Here is a 19,377-nt window from a genome sequence, read left to right as displayed (position 1 = left end):
TAGTTTTCCTTCCAGTCTACTTCCTCTAGGCCTAGAAGGCCTAGATCCCAGAGATCAAATGGGAGCTGGCTTGGAGAGGAGGGTTATAGGTCAAGGGCCTATCCCCACTAATTATTCTCAGCTTATTCTCAGTAGTACAAAATGTGTTAGACACAAGCAGAAACTTCTCTGAGACAGCACATAAACATCCTAACGTTTTCCAACTACATCTCCAAACTCTTGGTTCCTCTACCTAATGGAAGCTGGGACTGTGGGAGAACTGTTAAGTGTTCACCTTGGCAAAGGCAGCAGCAGTCATCTGGACACGGCCTTCATCAGAGGCATAGATCTTGAGATCGTGGCGGAAAGTGCTATGGAGACGAAGTAGCCCACAACCGGGGAAGCCAGCATAGTCACCTGAGGGTAAAGGGGAGGAACAGGAATGGACTGCTATAAATACCCACATGGAAGAAAGAATGCTCTTTCCCCCATTAACTTCCCCATTGCCTCTAAATGTTCATTCCATCAACTTATTCTCTAACCATCTTACCCAGGCCCTGCTATTTACCTCCAAAATACTCACCCTGTCCTCCAGGGTACATGCAGCGAAAAGCTCGCCCCAGCTCCTCAGCCTGAACACGGCCATCAGGAGTCAGTTCTCCCCCCCACTTCAGTACCAGCAGTAGAGATGGGGCCAGGGCCTCCTGCTGTGGGTCTGCAGGAATAAGGGGCAAAGAATAGGTCTCATCTAAAGAAAATAGTGGAGATATCTAAATGTCAGGACTTCTGAGGAGCCCAGAAAGGTGATTTGAGGTAGAAGTCATCTAAAGGTTTAAGAATAAGAGGAGACTTGAATGGTAATGAGAAGGGGGTATTATATCTTACCTTGCCCCTCATTAGTAGCTTTTACTCCATGAGGATAGTAGGTCAACTGCACCTTCCGGTTGATCCCAGAGAAATGACCATACCTGTAAGATAAACTCACAGTTTACTCTGTACCCCAGTATCCAGTTCTCACTGTCATTGGCTCCCCTTTCCTATTCCCTTTCTCACATCTCCAGCACAGACTTCAGCTGCTCTAGTTTCCCAGTCTTCTCCTCGATCTCACCACCTGGTTCTTTCTCCAATTCAGCCAGTAACAGCCTTGTGATATCCAGCACCTCCTAGAGGAAATGACAGGACATCCATGCTGGAGCCCAAATCCTGGCAAGTTACTCTTCCATCCTGGCCTCTCATTGAGGCACCCAATCCCATTTTCTCGATCTTTTCTGCTCCTTCCCATCTAGAGTCACCACATTACCTGTAGCTGCTCAGGCCGCTTCAGCTTTAATTTACCCGTCTTGTAGCCACCATGTTTTTCAAATAGACTGAAAAATCTGAAGAAATAAGGAAAAGCTTCAGTATGGAGTGAGACAGTTAAAACCTTGGGGAGCTGCCCCATCCCCATCTCCTTCATAAGAATGTATCTGTCTAAATTAGGACATTCTTCCTACCTTGGATGTGTCACCTCCATCTTCATTTTCTGTTTGGGGGTACGATCCCCATGACGGATAATTGCAATGACACAACGAAGTTCCATCCTAAGATAGGGAATGTTGTTAGAGCCTCTCCTCTAACCCACCTCATGCCAACTCCCATCATTTCATCTTATTCGACATGTCAAAGAACAGAGGAAAAACTATCTGAGATTAGGCATATAGGCAAAGTCAAGGAAAATGCCTGGAAGATATCCAGGCTCCACTAGTCAGATGGTAATGTCAGAAAGTAACCACTGGTCTGACTCAGGTGCCTTAAGTAGGTTACTCCAGATTTTATACTTTTGCTCACATAGTGCCAGATGTGGTAGGGACAATGGGAATGTCCTCAGCCTCTGTGGGGATGGACCATGGGATCTGGAACTGTGGAGCAAGCTCCCTCATGATGGTGTTCCTAGGAGAAACATGAAGAATTGCATGAATGAACTGGCACCACACATGTGAATAAAGCTCACAAAATTAGCAAGTTATAGAAGAATACGTTATATAAAGTCTAAAAACATGCCCCCCAAACTCCCCGAAGATGTAGTAAAGTATTAACAAATGCATGGGAATGATAGGGGCAGTTTGTTTGGTTAAGTTTCTGACACTTTCGGCTCAGGTCATGATCTCATGGGTCTTGAGACTGAGCCTCACATTAGGCTCTGTGCTTACTGGGGAGTCTGCTTGAGATTCTCTCCCTCTGTCCCTTCCCCCACTTTCTCTCTCCCACACTCTCGCTTTCTCTAAATTAAATAAATCTTTAAAAAAAAAATTGCATGGGAATGACAAACACCAAATTAAGGATTGTGGTTATATCTGGGTGGGAAGGAAAGGGATGTAACTAGCAAGGGGACGGTAGGGGCCTCAACTATATTCTATTTTTTTTTTAAGATCTATTTATTTAGGGGTGCCTGGGTGGCTCAGTTGTTAGATGGCTGCCTTTGGCACAGGTCGTGATCCTGGTGTCCTGGGATCGAGCCCCACATTGGGCTCCCTGCTTGGCAGGAAGCCTGCTTCTCCCTTCTCCCACCATCCCCCTGCTTGTGTTCCCTCTCTCACTGTGTCTCTCTCTATCAAACAAAATAAAATAAAATCTCATTAAAAAAAAAGGTCTATCGGGACGCCTGGGTGGCTCAGTTGGTTAGGCAGCTGCCTTCGGCTCGGGTCATGATCCCAGCGTCCTGGGATCGAGTCCCACATCGGGCTCCTTGCTTGACAGGGAGCCTGCTTCTTCCTCTGCCTCTGCCTGCCATTCTGTCTGCCTGTGCTCGCTCTCTCTCCCTCTCTCTCTGACAAATAAATAAATTTAAAAAAAAAAAATTTAAAAAAAAAAAAGGTCTATTTATTTATTTTAGAGACAAAGAATGTAACGGGGGAGGGGCACAGAGAGAGGGAGAATCCTTAAGCAGACTCTCCACAGAGCGTGGAGCCCAAAACAGGGCTCGATCCCCAGGACCCTGAGATTATGACCTGAGCAGAAATCAAGAGTCAGCCACTCAACCAACTGAGCCACCCAGGTACCCCAATTCTTAATATTCTATTTCTAAAGCTTGACAGTGAACACATGAATACTCACCATATTCATCATTCTTTCCACATTTTTAAATAACTTGTGGTAAATTTAAAAAAAAAGTTTCAAAACAGTATTACAGTATGATCACATTTAGTATAATAAATATAGTTGCTTATATATGGGAGAAGAAGACACACTGGTATGTATAAAATTGTTAACAGTTTTAACTGGGGAGTGCAACGTTAGGAAGGCAAGAAGGTAAGGAGCCCTTTTCCTGTTTTCCTTTCTCACTCATAAGTCCTTTTTACAATATTTAAAATAAAACAAAAGCTTTCTAACTCTCTTCTCTAAGCCCATTCTGCCCGGTCCAGACCACTGTGCCCCTTACCCAAGAATCTTGGCACAGTCATCATAGTATTTCATTGAATTCTTGACAAAACTGAAGCCATTGACATCACACACAAAGGAGTGACCATTGGCACGAAGAAGGTCAAAACCACAAACTGTTTGCTGCAGTGGAAAGAGGCAAGATGAAAACAAGAGAGCCACTCTTTCTTCCCAGACCCCTGCTCCTGTCTCGTGCCCTCATTCCACAGCACCACCCACCATGGGCCTTCCTCCACCTTAAAAGCTACGCAGACTTTCCTGGCCACCAGCTTTTCCATGGCAGTCAACATGACTGGATATCGAATCTCTTTCCCTTCACTGTCTCGCTCGACCTTCCCATCCAGAGCTGGAGATTTTCTGGCTTCAGCATGGGCATAATCAGGCCCCACTGTATATACCTGCAGGTACATAGCATCACTGAGTATGCCCACCGCTCATCCTGCATATGAGAAGATAATATGAGCACTAGGTCTGAAAACTAGTTTCAAGAGTAAAAACAAAAATAAAAAACCCTGAGTACAAAGAACAAGGAGACCAACATTTTTCTCACTGAGTCCCACCAAAATATCTTTATGAAAGTTTCTCTTTGAGCCTCCAGATCTATTATCTAGTCCTCGTTAAGAAATAACTTACCAACATTATACCATTTTCCATACTACCCTTGCCCTTGTTCTGATAGTAACATGTAAAGGTCCACTTCTCTCACTATCTTCACCCGAATACAAAAGCAAATCACATTCACGCTTTATTTTCTATGAATCTCTCCATACACCTCTACTTGCTTCCCAAGCACCCCATCCCACCCAGACATTTATGACTTCTTAAATCCCTATATCCACCATAACCTTGACATCTGTGCCATCTGTTGGCATAAACTCCTCATAGATGTATGATCCTGTCTTTCGGACACTGCTCTCAGGAGAGTAAACGCTGCTTCGGCTGCCAATCTTCAGGAAGAAAAGGAAGAAAAAAGTGTTGCCTCCACATTGTCCTCACATCCTCCAGCTTCCCTCCCCACAACCACATTCTTGTCCTTCTACCTATCTGACTTCCCCAAATGCTCAAATGTCTCCCATACCTTACGGAAGAGGCGCTGACTTCCTCCTCCAGCTGAACTGGGATAGTAGATGTAAACATTATGGTCCTCTGCACTCACTGGCTTCTCCACAAATGGCTTAGGGAAGACAGCTCCATTTACCTCTACCTGGTCTTCACCTTCTATCAGGTTGCATTCTGAAAGGTATGTGGTCATTTCCAGGGTTGAGAATTGTAGAATACCTCCAACTCCCATTTCTCTGAGTTTTAATCTCCATAATCCCCCAATTTCTATGACCATGTTAGTAATGGGTACAGCAATATTTATGTGGCATATAAATATAGTAGTACCTACATAAGAAGTCCAAGGCTCTGTTAAAAGACCCATAGCTCTAACTCTCACATAACCCAATAACCAAAGGCTCACTGAGATAAGTAGTATATGGAGATGTCTAGAGGATGGACAACTGGGTTAAGTCATAGAACGCAAGGCAGGGCAGGACTGGACAAAGCCAAGTACTCACCCTCAGGCCGGGCAGGGTCCCGGTTGAGCACAGCATACCGAGGCAGATCAATGCCTTCCTCCTGCAGGATCCGGTAAACCTCCCTCCTGTTGCCCCCAAATAAATTAGCTGGGAGAGGTGGGCAATGGTGACCAAGGGAAGAGGCTAGGGATTTCATTTGCTGAGGAACTGGTAGATATCAGGGTAGAGAACTCAAGAGGGCATGATACAAAAATTAGGCATGTTTGTTTGACTTTGCTCCTCCCAGAGAGGGCTCTATAAATGGATATGATCTCAGGGCCAACCATCCCACCAATCAACAGAAAGCTATACCTATCCTGGATGTAATACTGCATAGCCAGGTCATTGATAAGAAAGGGGTTTCGAAGCTTGGAGTAAGCAACAGCTTTGTCCAGAGGAAATCCTGGGATAGACAAAAGAAATAGATCAAAGAAAAAACGTGAAAGAGAGAGAGAAAAGATCAAGAGAAATAGATGTATTAAAGTTCCCACTAAACTCCTCCACCCATCCAACCAACTACTTGTCCTTCTGCCCAACTTCCCAAGTCTAGAATATCAATCAGGAAAAAATGAAAAAGATATTATTTTTAGAGTCCTTCCAGAGACACAGTGCAGTCAGAGACGTTCAGAGACTTAGATTCTGAGCTTCACATGAGACCTTTAAACCACCTCCAGCAACTCTTCCATGATATTGGGAAAGCAAACCTCTCCGCACTGTTCTCCAGTAGGTCAGGAAGAGCTGATGACCTCTGTACTATTTGACAGTAATTTCCCAGTCCACCATTCCCAACTCTATTCCCTCCCATTTTCCTCCAGACTCCAACCTTTGGAGTGGAAAGAGATGAGGCAGTGGCAAGATGGCCAGTTTTCCACAGGTTCATTGAGGATCACATCTTCTCCCAGTATGATAACAGTTAGGTAGTCAAACCTGCAGAGTCGTTCTAGGATTTGGGTCATTGGCTTGGACTTGGATTTCTTGGTCATGGCGCAGATGCCAACAATGATCTGAGGTTCAGGAGGCTATAGAGAAGAAGTATTGTCAGGAACTTAAGAACTTTCCACTGAGACCATCCTTATTAAGAAACCCCATCTCATCTCCTCTGGGCACAGAGTTCCTTGTCAGGACTTTGTAGTAACATTTACTATGGAGTAAATTTTGTCTCCTAACTCAGTCTAGAATGGAGTGCATGTAGGGATTCCTACTGCCTAAAGAATAGGAGTCTTTCCATGGCAGGAAATGTGTGGTCAGGCAAAAGGGCCAGAGAACCAATAACAATGATACAACAGGATGAGAGCATAATGGCAGGGGATTGAAAGAGAGGTAATCTAACCAATTTCTACTGCCTCTCCACTTAATCGGGATAAGGTCTGTTTATAACAGGAAACCTATGCATCTCAAGAGAGCAGAGAAGTGTCTCCAACCAATGGAATCTCAACTCTCTATGAAAAGGGTCCCAACACCAAGTTATATCATTTTCCTTAGTCTTACCACTTCATCCTCCTCATCCTCAAGGAGCTCGCTGTCACTCTCTTCTGTCCTCATGCCTATTCCACGGGTGCCCAGGCCCTCATCTCCAGCTCCCAAGAAGAAGTGGGCTGTGGCACTCTCGCCCTCACTGGCCGGCAGTGACCACATCCCCGCCGGAGCACCCACTCATCCCGCTCTGCAATGGAGGGTATCCCATTAGCTCAGAATCCAAACTCTATTATAGTGGTGGGAATGGGGCATGTGGAGTGATAAAGAGGGAACCACAAGGAGACTAGGGGAAACGAAACAAAACTATGATAGGAAGGAGAAACAGGGGGTTGCTTAGGTGGCTCAGTGGGTTAAGCCTCTGCCTTTGGCTCAGGTCATGATCTCAGGGTCCTGGGATTGAGCCCCACATTGAGCTCTCTGTTCAGCAAGGAGTCTGCTTCCCCCCGCCTCTCTCTATTTGTGATCTCTCTCTCTGTCAAATAAATTTTAAAAATCTTAAAAAAAAAAAAAAAAAGGAAGGAGCAACAGGAAAGGAGGCACATGAGTTATGACTTGACAGACTATGACTTTACATGACTAAAGATGCCTAAGAGAAAAGGAAGGTTTTCCTTTTCCCAACCATGAGACTGGTGAGAGAATAAGCAGGTTAACCCTTACAATGCTGGCATGTCCCCGATTCTGCCAGCAGGAAACACCATTAACTCCAGCAGCAAGTGGAAAAGGCAGTTCCTCATGGAAGGCTACTGTTGATTCCTACCAGAAGAAAAGATTAGAGTGACATTTCACATTTTGGATTCATTCCAAAATGTCCCTATCCCTTTACCATCTCCCCACAGTAGTGTTGAACTCAGAAATTTAATTAAAGGGCAGAGGGAATGTGAGCGCTCTACTGCTTTTGACCTTAAGCCCCATCTTCATTCCTACCAAGGATTAACTCAAAAAAGATTTATTGAGGGAACCCTATGTCCTTAGCATTATATCAGAACATTAAAATCCTCTATAACCTCTGTCCCTCCCTCACGTGTTCTACTTTAAAAGACAAATGCCCAAGTCCAGAAAAATCTGCCAAGGAAAGAGGTCTAGTGCTGACTGGGAGGTTGAGGATACAGGTATCCATACAATAGCCTCTAACCCATTATTAGACCGAAACATCAGTTTTCTCTCTACCATGTCCTGGTACTACAGACCCAAGTCTGTTCTAAGTCAAGTTCCTTACACCAGAAGCTCAAGTAGGATAAAATTTTGTCTAGAGCCATTATCAGTAGAGTATCTTAAAACTTACACTTGAGTTAGAACAATCTGGTAGCTCCACTTCTCCATACATACACCTACCACAGTGGTTCTTAACTAATTGTGATTATGCTGGTCGGGGACATTTGATTGGAAGCATTTTTGGTTGTCACAACTAGTGCTATTGACATCTAATGAGTAGAGGCCAAGGATGCTGCTTAACAGTTTAAAATGCATAGGATATTCCCCCACACCAAAGAATTATCCAGTCCAAAATGTTAGTAGTGTCGAGGCTGAGAATTTCTGCAGTAAAAAACTCTTCCACATAACAAGGCATGGGCAAAGATGTTCATAACCTTACTGCTGGTAACAGGAAGAACTGAAAATTCAGAGGTCACAAGTAGAATGGATAAATACAGTGTAGTAATACAAATGATAACAGCAATTTTTAAAACAGCAGTTTTTAAAAATGAATCAAAGCTGTAACAATATGGACAATTTCCAAATGCAAACTGCAGAAATACACATGCAGTACAATTCAGTTTGCATAAGTAAAAAATATTACATAAATTTAGGACTGTATGCATAATTAGTAAAAGCCTAAAAATATGGACTGGAAAAGAAAGACATTAAAGTCATGGTGATAGTTACCTCTGAGAGGGGAAAATGAAGTGAGAAGGATCTGAGTGGAACTTTACAAATTTATCTGTAATGTTTACTTCAATTTTTTGAAATATGTCAAAATCTAAGGCAAATACACAAAAGGTTAACATTTGTTAATACTAACTTGCAGGGATAAGTATATGCTGCTTTTTTCCAAAAATATAATTGAGTCACCCAGCAGCAATTTTTCACATTCTCTAAAAGTTCTCAGAAATACTAAACAATGACTCTAATGAAAGCCACAAACACCATAAGTAAATGGATTTCATCTTATGGACTTTTTAAATAGTCTTCAACAATTACTTTGTATTTTTATTTTAAATCCTTCCATTGCAATTAGAAAGTTAGAGCTAACCTTTATGCAGACCTTGACCTTTCTAGTCTTTACCATCTGCTTAACTCCACTACTCAACTACAACATGCTCCTTCGACTTAACATTTCCAGTACTTAACATTTCCAGGACTTGGGAGGCTGGGTGGCTGTCAGTGAAGCGTTTGCTTTCAGCTCAGGTCATGATCCCAGGATTCTGGGACCAAGCCCTATGTCATGATCCCAGGGTCTGGGACTGAGCCCCACATAGGGATCCCTGCTTTGTGGAGAATCATCTTCTCCCTCTCCCTCACCCAGCTTATGCTCTCTCACTCACTGTCTCAGGTAAACAAAATCTTAAAAGAAACACCACCACCGCCACATTTCCAGTTGTCTCTTGCAGATCTTACACATACACTTCCCCCTCCTGATTAATACACTATTTCCTTGAACTCCTTTTTAGTGAACTGACCCAACTTCCATGCTCTGTGGCATTCCCAAGGTCCCTGTATAGTTTAAGTAAGCTGAATTTTTTTTGCACCCTTTATCCTTTATCTGAAGCAGGGGTTTTCCCTCATGTCTAAGAGTCCTAATCCTTCACCCTTTTATCCCATTAAGTCCTTCCTGGTTTTCTACTGAATGTATAGAGTCATTTTCCTGAAATTCTATTATAACTTTAAAATGGGGTTGGGCAGGGTGGAGTGTAATAGAATGGGAAAGAGTCTGTTCACAAGCATGGGGCTAAAGAGAAATGGAAAGGCCTAAATTTATAGTTAACAAAGCAAAGATAGAAGCCTGACAGAAATAGCTATGATATAAGCCAGGATTTATTTAGATGTACCTCTGAGAGGCTGGGATTTGATGTGGTATTCCAAGAGCTATTCCCGTTTTCTGGGCCCTTCTCCCCATCCCCCTCTCCTTCAATACTTTGTTGCGAAACAAAAGAAAACTTCAAGCTCTACAAAAGGGCTAAAGGGCAGTCTAACGCCCGCTTGAATAAATGCAAATGGACGGAAAAAAAGGGAGGGTCAGAGGTGGGGAGAAGGTAGGTAGGTAAGGAGAAAGGGTGAGGCGGATGGGTAATCTCAGAAACACGGATGTTAAATCAGATCTAAAAAGGCAGAAGAGAGGGTAAACTTCTTTATCCCTTAGAATTCGGGGTTGTTTGCAGGAGTCCTCTAATTTCCTTAATCAACACGCACTTAATACAGGGCACCATTAGTGCTAAAGGGGGAAACAATACACAGTTCAGGCAGAATATTTCCAACAAGGTAAAACTCCTCAGGCCACCAACACGATCTTCTTCCCACCTAAATTCCCTATAGCTGCAATGCTTACTCCTTCATACATACCCATATTCTGACACTGATGTACTGTGCCGATGCCCTTGTTCTATCAACCCAACCATACTTCTTTCTTCCCCTAATTTGCTAAAAATGACTCTCCATTGACCCTCCCCAACCACTCACAACACTGCTGCCCCTCCCCCACCACTGACCAACTAATCCAATTAATAATCCAACTAATCCTCTCTCACTCCGTCATTCTCCAGCATTAAGCAGCCCTCGAAACCCGCAGAGTCGTCACTACACTTGGTAACATATCTATATCGAACGCTCAGTGATTCCCCACCAAGAATGCCTACGATCCGTTCCGTCCTCACACTAGCTTTCTCCAGGGTCCCCTCTTCTCTGCAACAACCCCTGCCTCTAGCGATCCTCTCCCGCGTCGACTCCCTTCCACCCTTCCTCACGCAGACCTCCCCACCCTGACCCGCTCCACTGCTGCCTCCGCTCCTCACGCAGGACTCCCTCTTCCTCCCGCAAATCCTCAAACCCGGCTCTTCTCTCGCTGACCCCCTCGGGTGTCTCTCCTCACACAGGTCCCGGTCACGAATACCGCCCTCCGATGCGACTCCACCAGCCTTCGCCCGCCCCCGCCTTACTCTCCCTACGCTGACATTGAGGCCTCTCCGCCCGGCCTCTTTCCGAAGCTGCCCCCAGCGGGTACTAAACACTGCCCTCAGCACCAACCGAGCCCACTTTACCCAGCCCACCCCCTCAGATACCGCCCCCAGCCCCCAGCCACTCCCCCACCGCCCCCGGCCCTCGCTCACCCGCCTCCCTGCGCTCGCGCAGCCGAACCTGCCGTCAGCGACACCTGACAGCAGCCCAATCAAAGCGCGGCTTCCCTGCAGTGTCACCAATCAGCGGAGGGCGCGCACCGGCAACAGAGTCAGGCTGCGTTGGCCCGCACTTCTGCGTGGAGGAGGGTGGCCCCTAGCGGCAGTGGGGAGGGAATGCAACCTGATGCTCCCCTTCCTCCGATTTCTAACTGCGTTGGCACGGCACAGCCCGGATGCTTGGTTTTTGACAGAAACTTTACAGGGAGACCAAGAGCAGGAAAGAAGCAAGATGCAGAGGAAGAGGTACATTTTGTGCCACTGCACGTCCTTGAAAACAAAACCAGGTTTTCTGTTTGTTTGTTTGTTTAAACAAAAGGAGTATGACATACTTAGCCGATAAATGTTAACAGATATAGAGGAGTAGACTGGAGACAAAAAGAGACAAAGAGAAAAACAAATCAGAAAGTTAAGGAAAGGAACAAAGAGACTTATTATGGAGGAGACAAGAAAATGGATGGACAGAGAAGACTGGACAAGATAGTTCTGATCTCCACACTGGGCTCGTTCTTTACCCCTCCTCCAGCCTTGGAACCAGACAAACCTGGGTTTGAATCCTGGCCTTGCCTTTAATAGCTGTGCAGCTTTGGACAAGCCACTGAACTTCTAACAGCCTCCATTTCTTCATCTGAAAGAGAGTGGCTTAAAAATCTAATCAGGGGCGCCTAGGTGGCTCCATCAGTTAAGTGTCTTCTTTGGCTCAGGTCATGATCCCAGGACCCTAGGATGGAGCACAGCAGGCTCCCTGCTCCATGGGGAGCCTGCTTCTCTCTCTCCTTATGTCTGCCACTCCCACTGCTTGTGCTCACACTCTCTCTTGCTCTGTGAAATAAATAAATAAAATCTTAAAAAAACAACAACAAAAAAACTAATCATACAGTACTGATTATATGAAAGCATTTTGTATGTGTTTGCATTTTTATTCTTATCTTTTCATCCTTACTTAGGTTTCCTTGGCCAAGACAATTCCAAGTTCCCTGTTTCTCTTCTGCAACCTCACCTACCACTTTTTCAGTCAGGTGCCTCATTATATTGACCCCCAAGGCATCCTGAATGAGAATGGGATGATTCTAAGGACCATCCCAAAGGGAAATAGAATCCTCCCGAGTTCTACTCAGGCTCGTGTTCTCTCCACCACTCCAACCCTTCAATCAAGTTATTAAACCATCTTCTAGGTAATTAACTTGTCTTTCTCACCCCACCCTGAAAAATGTAGGCTGAGTCCCTGGTTATCCATTGGAACAATCCAATTCAATGAAATAACACATACAAGAGTTCTTTATAATTGTAAAGTGCCTTATAAATGTTAAGTAGTATTGGTATCATTATCATTAAAGAAATCAAATACATATATATCAATTACCTCCTGCATGCCATAGGATAATTTTTTAAGGTGAGCTTTAATGTGGCTGTTAGAGGCTCACAGGGAATAAGAAAAGTACACACATCATGTCTTTTCTCAGTGGAGCTAGTATTCAAATTTGAACGGCTAGTCTCCAAACTTGAGTGCTTTCTCTATTCTTCTGGGCAAGTCGTATTTTTCCTTCTGTAATTCTCTCTTCTTGTTTCCTACCTCTTTAATCATAGTAACCACCCTCTCAATCAAATAACAACCCTACTACTCTGGAAAATTATCTCCCTTCTTTATCTGGGTAAATATACACCATTCCAAGTAATTATATTTGCTTGCTCATGACTACTCCTTAACCTAGACAATGAGCCCACAGGTAACATTTTCCATCTCTCCAAAAGAGACTCTTAACTGTAGAACTCTATCTGTTCTCCGATACTTGCTCTCTTACCAGAAGAAAAAATTAAATGACAGACACAAAAGAAAGGTGGATGGCTTCTAAGGATACCAACAAATGAGAAGGGGAGAAAAAGGAACACAAGGAAAGCCTGAGAGAAATGAAGGGAATCTCACTCAGTAGGGCCTCTTCAGTGGGGCCAGAGGACCATGTGAAGGGAATTTCTCTTTCTCAAATAAGATGTCCAAGTATCTTACAATCTTGTGGGCATACCAAGATAGCTGAGATAAGGGACTAACACCACCATACCCACCCCACCTTACCTGACTTCCATACTGAAGCCCCACATCTCTATTTTGGCTCCAGCATTCATTCTCTTTCCTGCCAAATCAAAGGTCAAGTTACACCTAAGTCAAGTCACACTTTGAACTGTGGGAACACACCCTCTCAAATCAGAATATACACCTTTTGAGAAGAGAAGACAGAGGACCAGTAGGAAGGGAGAGATTCCCTGGCAACCTTAGGCCCTTGAACACCACTCCCCTTTACACACTGTATTAAATAGCCTTAGGAAGCCAAGAAAGTAACACTTGTGGTGATTGGAGACCTGCGCCTGCCTGTTCCATTCCTACACCTAGTCATCTCACCACACCCTTCACTTCACCTTACACTCTCCTCCCACCCAGGAACTGAAGCTACAAAGAGGGAAGAGAAGGGAGAAGAGAAAGAGGAAACTAAGGATTCCCAGCCCAACCCCAAGCTCCATATCCAGTGCAACGAACAGGTAGGCAAGCTTGCAGAGAATACTCAGAGGGAGCCCCGTGGGCAGCAAACACTTCTGAACCTGAATAAAGCATGAAGAATTAAAAGATCAAAAGTGAAGTAGAGGTTGGGGAGGAGAGGGGGGTGGGGAGAAGCGGGAGATCATGAGAAGTGGAGGCAGGACAGGGCTTCAGGCTTGGGGGCTGAGTGGGGGTAGGAAACACAATATAAATGGGCAAGAGTTAATGTTTCTCTGGTTCCTCTTAGGGAATGCTTCCACAACCTTGTAAGAATAGCACAGGGGGGGCAGAAGGGCTCCTTAGTCCTCTTCCTGGTTCTAAGGAAAAGGTGACCTTGAGCCACCAGCGTCTTTTCCAGTGTCTGCCTCTGTGTGTTTTCTTCCTGTCTTTCTCTGGTATCTGTACTTATTCTGCGGTTTCTCCTGGCGGCCGCCTCCCCTGAGGATATGAAGAGGTTACTGGGGAAGGCCAAAAACTAGAGAAGAGGTTGTGCAAAGTCACCCCTTCACACCCAGAGCGACGAATCGGGTTCCCGATTAAGTGGAGAAGCTTGGGGGAAGGGTGTTCGGCTTTCTCGGGTCCCCTCGGGTGCTGTCCTGTACTTGGTGCTGAAATCTGGGCGACCTCCTCTCAAGTGGGCCCGCATCCCCGGCCTAGAGTTGGGGAGCTCCGGTCCCCTAATCTACCTGGCGGAGCTTACCTCCTCTGCCCCCGCACACCTAGCCCGGTCGCAGGCGGAAAGGCGGAGCCTGCGTGAGCCCCACCCCTGGAGACTGCGGCTGGGGCCTCCCTCTCTTCCACCACCCGCCGCTCGCTCATTGCGCCTCTCCTGCAGTCTGGTTGGAACACGCTCCATCTCCCGCTCCAGCCTCCACTCCGGCCCCCATTTCGGCTCCAGCCTCGCATCGAGTTCCGGTCCTCAATCCTCCGGGTTGCATCCTCCCTCCCGTTCCTGCCCTCCGCCAGCTCCCGCTCCGGGATTGAGTAGCCGGACCCTCAAGGCATGGCTGGTCCCTTCTCTCGTCTGCTGTCCGCCCGCCCGGGGCTCAGGCTCCTGGCTTTGGCTGGAGCTGGGTCTCTAGCCGCTGGGTTTCTGCTCCGCCCGGAACCTGTAAGAGCCGCCAGTGAACGACGAAGGCTGTATCCCCCGAGGTATCAGTGTCTGAGGCGCAGGGGTGTCGGGGGGGGGGGTAGGTGGTGACGGGAACGAAGATGGGGATGGAGATGAGGACCCGGGCAACAGAGAAGGGTTATAATCACGAAGGCTCTGGAGTGGAGTGCTGTACAGTCTGGAGACCTCAGTGGGTTAGGGATTGAGGCCAAAACCGTGAGGTTAAACGCATTCCTGGGGACCTGTAACCCGCAGTCCCCGCCCCCAAGACCCGCTCTGGCCCTGTGAGTTCTGGCTGCACCCACTCTGCCCAAATCCCTAATTGAGAAACCAGGAACTATCCTTTTCGCTTTCCTGCTGTTTCCCCCCATTTCCTGAATTCCCCTCCTTGGGTTTTCCCCTCCCCCATCCCTAATGTTGTGTTAATGGTAGGAAAGAACTGAGCAAATCTGGGGGAATTGAGCCGGTTAGCAAGAGGAAGCTAGAACTGTTGGGAAAGAATAGACCCTGAAAGTCCGTAAAGAGATTACCAAGGTTTAGGCTCCCTCTAATCTCCCTTCCTCCCAAGGAGCAAAGCCAGTCATGGCTAACTGGATAGCTCCCTGCTGACTGCCCTGGGTCTAGGCCCCCTGTGCTCTCCCTCCATGGTTACTGGGTGCCCCCTCCCTAGCGCTGAGTACCCAGACCTCCGAAAGCACAACAACTGCATGGCCAGTCACCTGACCCCAGCAGTCTATGCCCGGCTCTGCGACAAGACCACACCCACTGGTTGGACGCTAGATCAGTGTATCCAGACTGGCGTGGACAACCCCGGCCACCCCTTCATCAAGACTGTGGGCATGGTAGCTGGAGATGAGGAGACCTATGAGGTAGGGGGCCCCCAGAGTCTCCCTGGTGACCCAACTCATCTTCCCAGTAATCCCAGCACCTTCCCCCTACAGACCCTTCACTTTCCCTTAAGGCTGGACCACTTCCATACGCACGTTTTCTGACCCAGTGAAATGAGTCCATAGCTAAAGCCTGGAAAGGGATCCCCTCTCTTTAACCACCCTCTCCCTCTTAATTCCTCATCAGGTATTTGCGGAGCTGTTTGATCCTGTGATACAAGAGCGACACAATGGATATGACCCCCGAACAATGAAACATACCACTGACCTGGATGCCAGCAAGGTAGGTCAGACATTTCCCCTTCTGATTTGCTTTGCCTTATGTAAAACACTCTGTTTTCTAATCCCTTCACCTTAATCATTTCCTGACTTGGAGTCATTAGACTGTTGAGATTTTTGTCTTGGTTGGGGGGCGGGGAGGAATTGTATAAAATGAGAATGACCATACCCCAAAGTAGGCGGTTTGAGGGAGGGTTCCTAATGCCCCCTTCCCCTTCCGTTGGAGTACTTGCTGACTGGACTCCTACCAATGCATGCAGAATCCTTACAGTTGAAGGATCCCCAAGGCCCTCAGTTCCCACTGTGCTCCTGTGACTTTAATTCCTCTTATTCCCTAGATACGTTCTGGCTACTTTGATGAGAGGTATGTATTGTCCTCGAGAGTCAGAACTGGCCGAAGTATCCGCGGACTCAGTCTTCCTCCAGCCTGCACTCGGGCAGAGCGACGAGAGGTGGAACGTGTTGTAGTAGATGCACTGAGTGGCCTGAAGGGTGACCTGGCTGGACGTTACTATCGGCTCAGTGAGATGACGGAGGCTGAACAGCAGCAGCTTATTGATGTGAGGGGCCTTGAGAAGGAGCAGGGTTGAGAAGCAGATGGAAAGAAGAACCAGGGGGAGGGTGGGCCAGAGGGCCTAGGGGCTACTGTGAAGATTCTTAAACCAAGTTCTTTTACTTGCCTCAGGATCACTTCCTATTTGATAAGCCTGTGTCCCCATTGTTGACTGCAGCAGGAATGGCTCGAGACTGGCCAGATGCTCGTGGGATCTGGTATGAGGTTTACCTTACCTCTTTTGTCCCCATGTCCCTTAAGTGCCTTTTTTCCCCTCTTATCTCCTCCAGTTCTGGACCTGCCTCTTGATCCCTGTCTTTTCTTCTTTTCCGTTCTCAGGCACAACAACGAGAAGAGCTTCTTGATCTGGGTGAATGAGGAGGATCATACAAGGGTCATCTCTATGGAGAAGGGTGGCAACATGAAGAAAGTGTTTGAAAGATTCTGTCGAGGCCTCAAAGAGGTTGGAGAAGAGTGTATAAGGGAACTGTGTGGGAGGACATAAGGAAAAACCAAAGACTAGACTATATAATTTATCAACCAACTCAGGACACTTTTGATAGCAAAGGGGATTATCATCAGTCACTCCAGGACAATATATCAGGACTCTCTTGAGGGAAAACCAGGATATATGGTCACACAAGAATAGAAAGAAAGAAAGAATGTCATGAGTACAAGGTAGTAAATAAAGCAGTTGCCATATAAACAAAGGAGTAACCCAGTGCCTGGGATTTGTGGAGTGTTCAAATAAGGAAAAATTTGAGCCTGGATCATGGTAGGGAGTAAAAGATTGGCGTGTCCATGATTCCAATGTAACCACCCAGTTCTGAGCCAAGGTAGGTCTTGGCTCTGGATTCTGTCATTTTCACTAAAGTATCATGTCTAGATTTTAAGCTGAGAGCAGGAGGAAGACTGGGGAAAATGGAAGATGGAATGGCATAAGTTCCAGAATGTGTGGCTCTACTGAATTCCTTAGTCTTATATGGATTAGGTCTCCATATTCTATTCTAGATTAGAAATCCCTATAAACCCAGTTCTTATTGTATGTTTTCCTATATTCAATTCTATTTTGAACTTGTAAAGACAGCTCCTCTTCTTTTAGATTCTAGCTGGGAAGTTTTTATTATTTTTGGCAAATAACAGATAACATATTCTGTCAGTGGGTAGGGAAGTACTTTTCAAATGATATGCCTCAGGTGTTTCATCTGTAAAACTGGGATAATAAGGCTTCCTACATTTTTATGTTATTGTGGTGATTAAGTGAGATAATGCATGTGAAATGCTTGGCCCATAATAAATGTTCAGGAAATGTTAGCTCCTATTATTATTTTTTTAGATGGAAGGGTTTCCCCTTGGCCAGCCTGTTAAATATGCCCCCTATACCATAGTTTTGTTTTGTTTTGTTTCTGAACTATGAATAGAGTCCACTTTACTCAGGTAGTTTTCATGTCCAGTACTCTGGCAGATACCCTGTGTCTTGAACTCTAATGGCCATCTCCATGATTAGGATGCTCAAGTGAAACAAAATACCCTTCCCTTACTTCCCTCCCAACCCCCTCACGCACACCCTTAACTATGAGTCCGGCTCTTCTGGACTGTTTGCACCTTTCTCTCTGCCTTCTCACATGTGCTTTTTCCACAGCTAACAGAAGGCTTTCTTGCCTCTTCCTGTTGCAAAGCCTACACCCTCATTTTATGTGTGAAAGAACCCTTCCAAACTCTAGGCTCATTAGCAAAGCAAAGATAATCCATGTATGCTGAGCTCATTGAATAATCATCCCTTTCTCAGTTCAGTCTACCACCCCCACTCATTTCCCTAGATCATCCCAAATGCATCATTCTCCCAAGTTTCTCCTCTTTCACATGTAAGATACTTTGCTGTAATCACACCATTATGGGCTTGCAACATCAAAATTACCTTGTATGCATGATAATGACAAACCATTTACACACAAACACACACACACCCCACAGTGTCATTCTCTCACAGCCCAAGTTTCTGGTTCTAGATATAGAGTTCCTGTAGGTCTGGCTAAGGGAGGGTTCACATATCCCTGACTTTTCACTAACAGAGCCTTTATGGACTCAGGTGGAGCGGCTGATCCAGGAACGTGGCTGGGAGTTCATGTGGAATGAGCGTTTGGGATACATCTTGACCTGTCCGTCTAACCTGGGCACTGGACTTCGGGCAGGAGTGCACATCAAACTGCCTCTGCTAAGCAAAGTAAAGGAATTGTGGGGTTAGAGTGGAGCATGAGTGAGGACAGTGGCTGTGTGTGGTTGGGAGGGGGTGAGCATTTTGGAAAGGTGCCAGACATATTGTGGCTAGAAATGTCAGGGGAAAGGGCTCTGAGCTCGTTCCAGGCATAACCAGTCTCTGCCCCTATTGACCCTGCCCCCAACCCCTATATCTTCCCCTCTAGGATAGCCGCTTCCCAAAGATCCTGGAGAACTTAAGGCTCCAGAAACGTGGTACTGGAGGAGTGGACACAGCTGCCACAGGCAGTGTCTTTGACATCTCTAATTTGGACCGACTGGGCAAGTCAGAGGTGAGATCCTTAGGGATTAGGGTTAGGAGAGGTATAGGTCTGTGGGGGTTGAAATATGGTGGTGAATGGGCCCTAGGAATCTGAAATGAAATTCAGGTTGAGTGGGGAGGCAACTGGAAAGGAGTTCCTAGAGCAGGCAAATCAGTGCTGAAGAAGGAAACTCAAGTTATGGGAGGCAGAGATCAAGGGTTAGTGTTCTTCAGGTGGAGCTGGTGCAGCTGGTCATCGATGGCGTGAACTATTTGATTGATTGTGAACGGCGTCTGGAGAGAGGCCAGGATATCCGCATCCCTCCTCCTCTTGTCCACAATAAGCATTAAATCCCCCTCCCCAGAAGATGACTCAAGATCCCCAAGACTTCTGCTTGTTCTAATGTGGCCCATTCTACTTGCCTTGGATGCCCCCAACTCCCTTCTGTCCTAGTAAAGACTCCTTGCTGTGCTCTAGCTGTCTGTGTTATTTCTCATGGGTGGGGTGAAGAGGGACTAGCCTCCAGGAAAGGAAAAGAAGCAGTGGGGTTATTTATGATGGAAAGAAGTCTCCAGATATGGCATGCCAGGAACACTGATTCTCAGGTGGGTGGAAGGCATTAGCATTTTACCCATATTCCTCATCGGCTTCCTGAAGATAATTAGAATGCATTTCCATTTGC

General features: G+C 46.1%; 2 protein-coding genes across 31 annotated transcripts in view; one reads left to right on the top strand and one right to left on the bottom strand.

The window, feature by feature from the left end:
• Positions 1–10,837, bottom strand: part of PPIP5K1 (diphosphoinositol pentakisphosphate kinase 1) — a 44,782-nt gene extending 33,945 nt beyond the window's left edge. For 22 of the 27 annotated variants that reach the window (XM_082735364.1, XM_082735385.1, XM_082735387.1 and 19 more), the window contains exons 1-17: positions 10,751–10,837; positions 7,089–7,184; positions 6,444–6,618; positions 5,779–5,974; positions 5,268–5,358; positions 4,956–5,041; positions 4,475–4,629; positions 4,242–4,343; positions 3,633–3,794; positions 3,398–3,519; positions 1,807–1,908; positions 1,473–1,559; positions 1,280–1,355; positions 1,033–1,142; positions 865–947; positions 563–694; positions 275–396 (exon numbers count right to left, since the gene is read on the bottom strand). In XM_082735364.1, coding sequence (XP_082591490.1) covers positions 275–396; positions 563–694; positions 865–947; positions 1,033–1,142; positions 1,280–1,355; positions 1,473–1,559; positions 1,807–1,908; positions 3,398–3,519; positions 3,633–3,794; positions 4,242–4,343; positions 4,475–4,629; positions 4,956–5,041; positions 5,268–5,358; positions 5,779–5,974; positions 6,444–6,590 — 1,773 coding nt within the window. In that variant the 5' untranslated portion in view covers positions 6,591–6,618; positions 7,089–7,184; positions 10,751–10,837. Of the gene's footprint in view, positions 1–274; positions 397–562; positions 695–864; positions 948–1,032; positions 1,143–1,279; positions 1,356–1,472; positions 1,560–1,806; positions 1,909–3,397; positions 3,520–3,632; positions 3,836–4,241; positions 4,344–4,474; positions 4,630–4,955; positions 5,042–5,267; positions 5,359–5,778; positions 5,975–6,443; positions 6,619–7,088; positions 7,185–10,490; positions 10,637–10,750 lie in introns of those variants that run through there. The other 5 variants (XM_082735380.1, XM_082735381.1, XM_082735382.1 and 2 more) reach the window with 2 other exon arrangements.
• Positions 10,838–13,067: 2,230 nt separating this feature from the next.
• On the top strand, positions 13,068–19,171 carry CKMT1B (creatine kinase, mitochondrial 1B). 4 transcript variants are annotated; one of them, XM_082735355.1, is made up of 10 exons: positions 13,068–13,348; positions 14,313–14,498; positions 15,128–15,326; positions 15,532–15,627; positions 15,962–16,183; positions 16,309–16,394; positions 16,516–16,639; positions 18,266–18,400; positions 18,600–18,725; positions 18,929–19,171. In XM_082735355.1, exons 2-10 carry the CDS (start codon positions 14,350–14,352, stop codon positions 19,043–19,045), a joined length of 1,254 nt encoding a protein of 417 aa, XP_082591481.1. In that variant the 5' UTR covers positions 13,068–13,348; positions 14,313–14,349; the 3' UTR covers positions 19,046–19,171. The 4 variants fall into 4 exon arrangements, with proteins under 4 accessions (XP_082591481.1, XP_082591478.1, XP_082591480.1 ...); XM_082735352.1 differs by having other exon boundaries at positions 13,119–13,348; positions 14,182–14,498; XM_082735354.1 differs by having other exon boundaries at positions 13,121–13,348; positions 14,215–14,498.
• Positions 19,172–19,377: the final 206 nt, after the last annotated feature.

The sequence above is a fragment of the Mustela nivalis genome, assembly GCF_964662115.1.
Source record: "Mustela nivalis genome assembly, chromosome: 6".
NCBI classification, from domain to species: domain Eukaryota; kingdom Metazoa; phylum Chordata; class Mammalia; order Carnivora; family Mustelidae; genus Mustela; species Mustela nivalis.
Note: the sequence above shows the minus strand (reverse complement) of the source record. Positions and strands in the feature narration are given on the sequence as shown.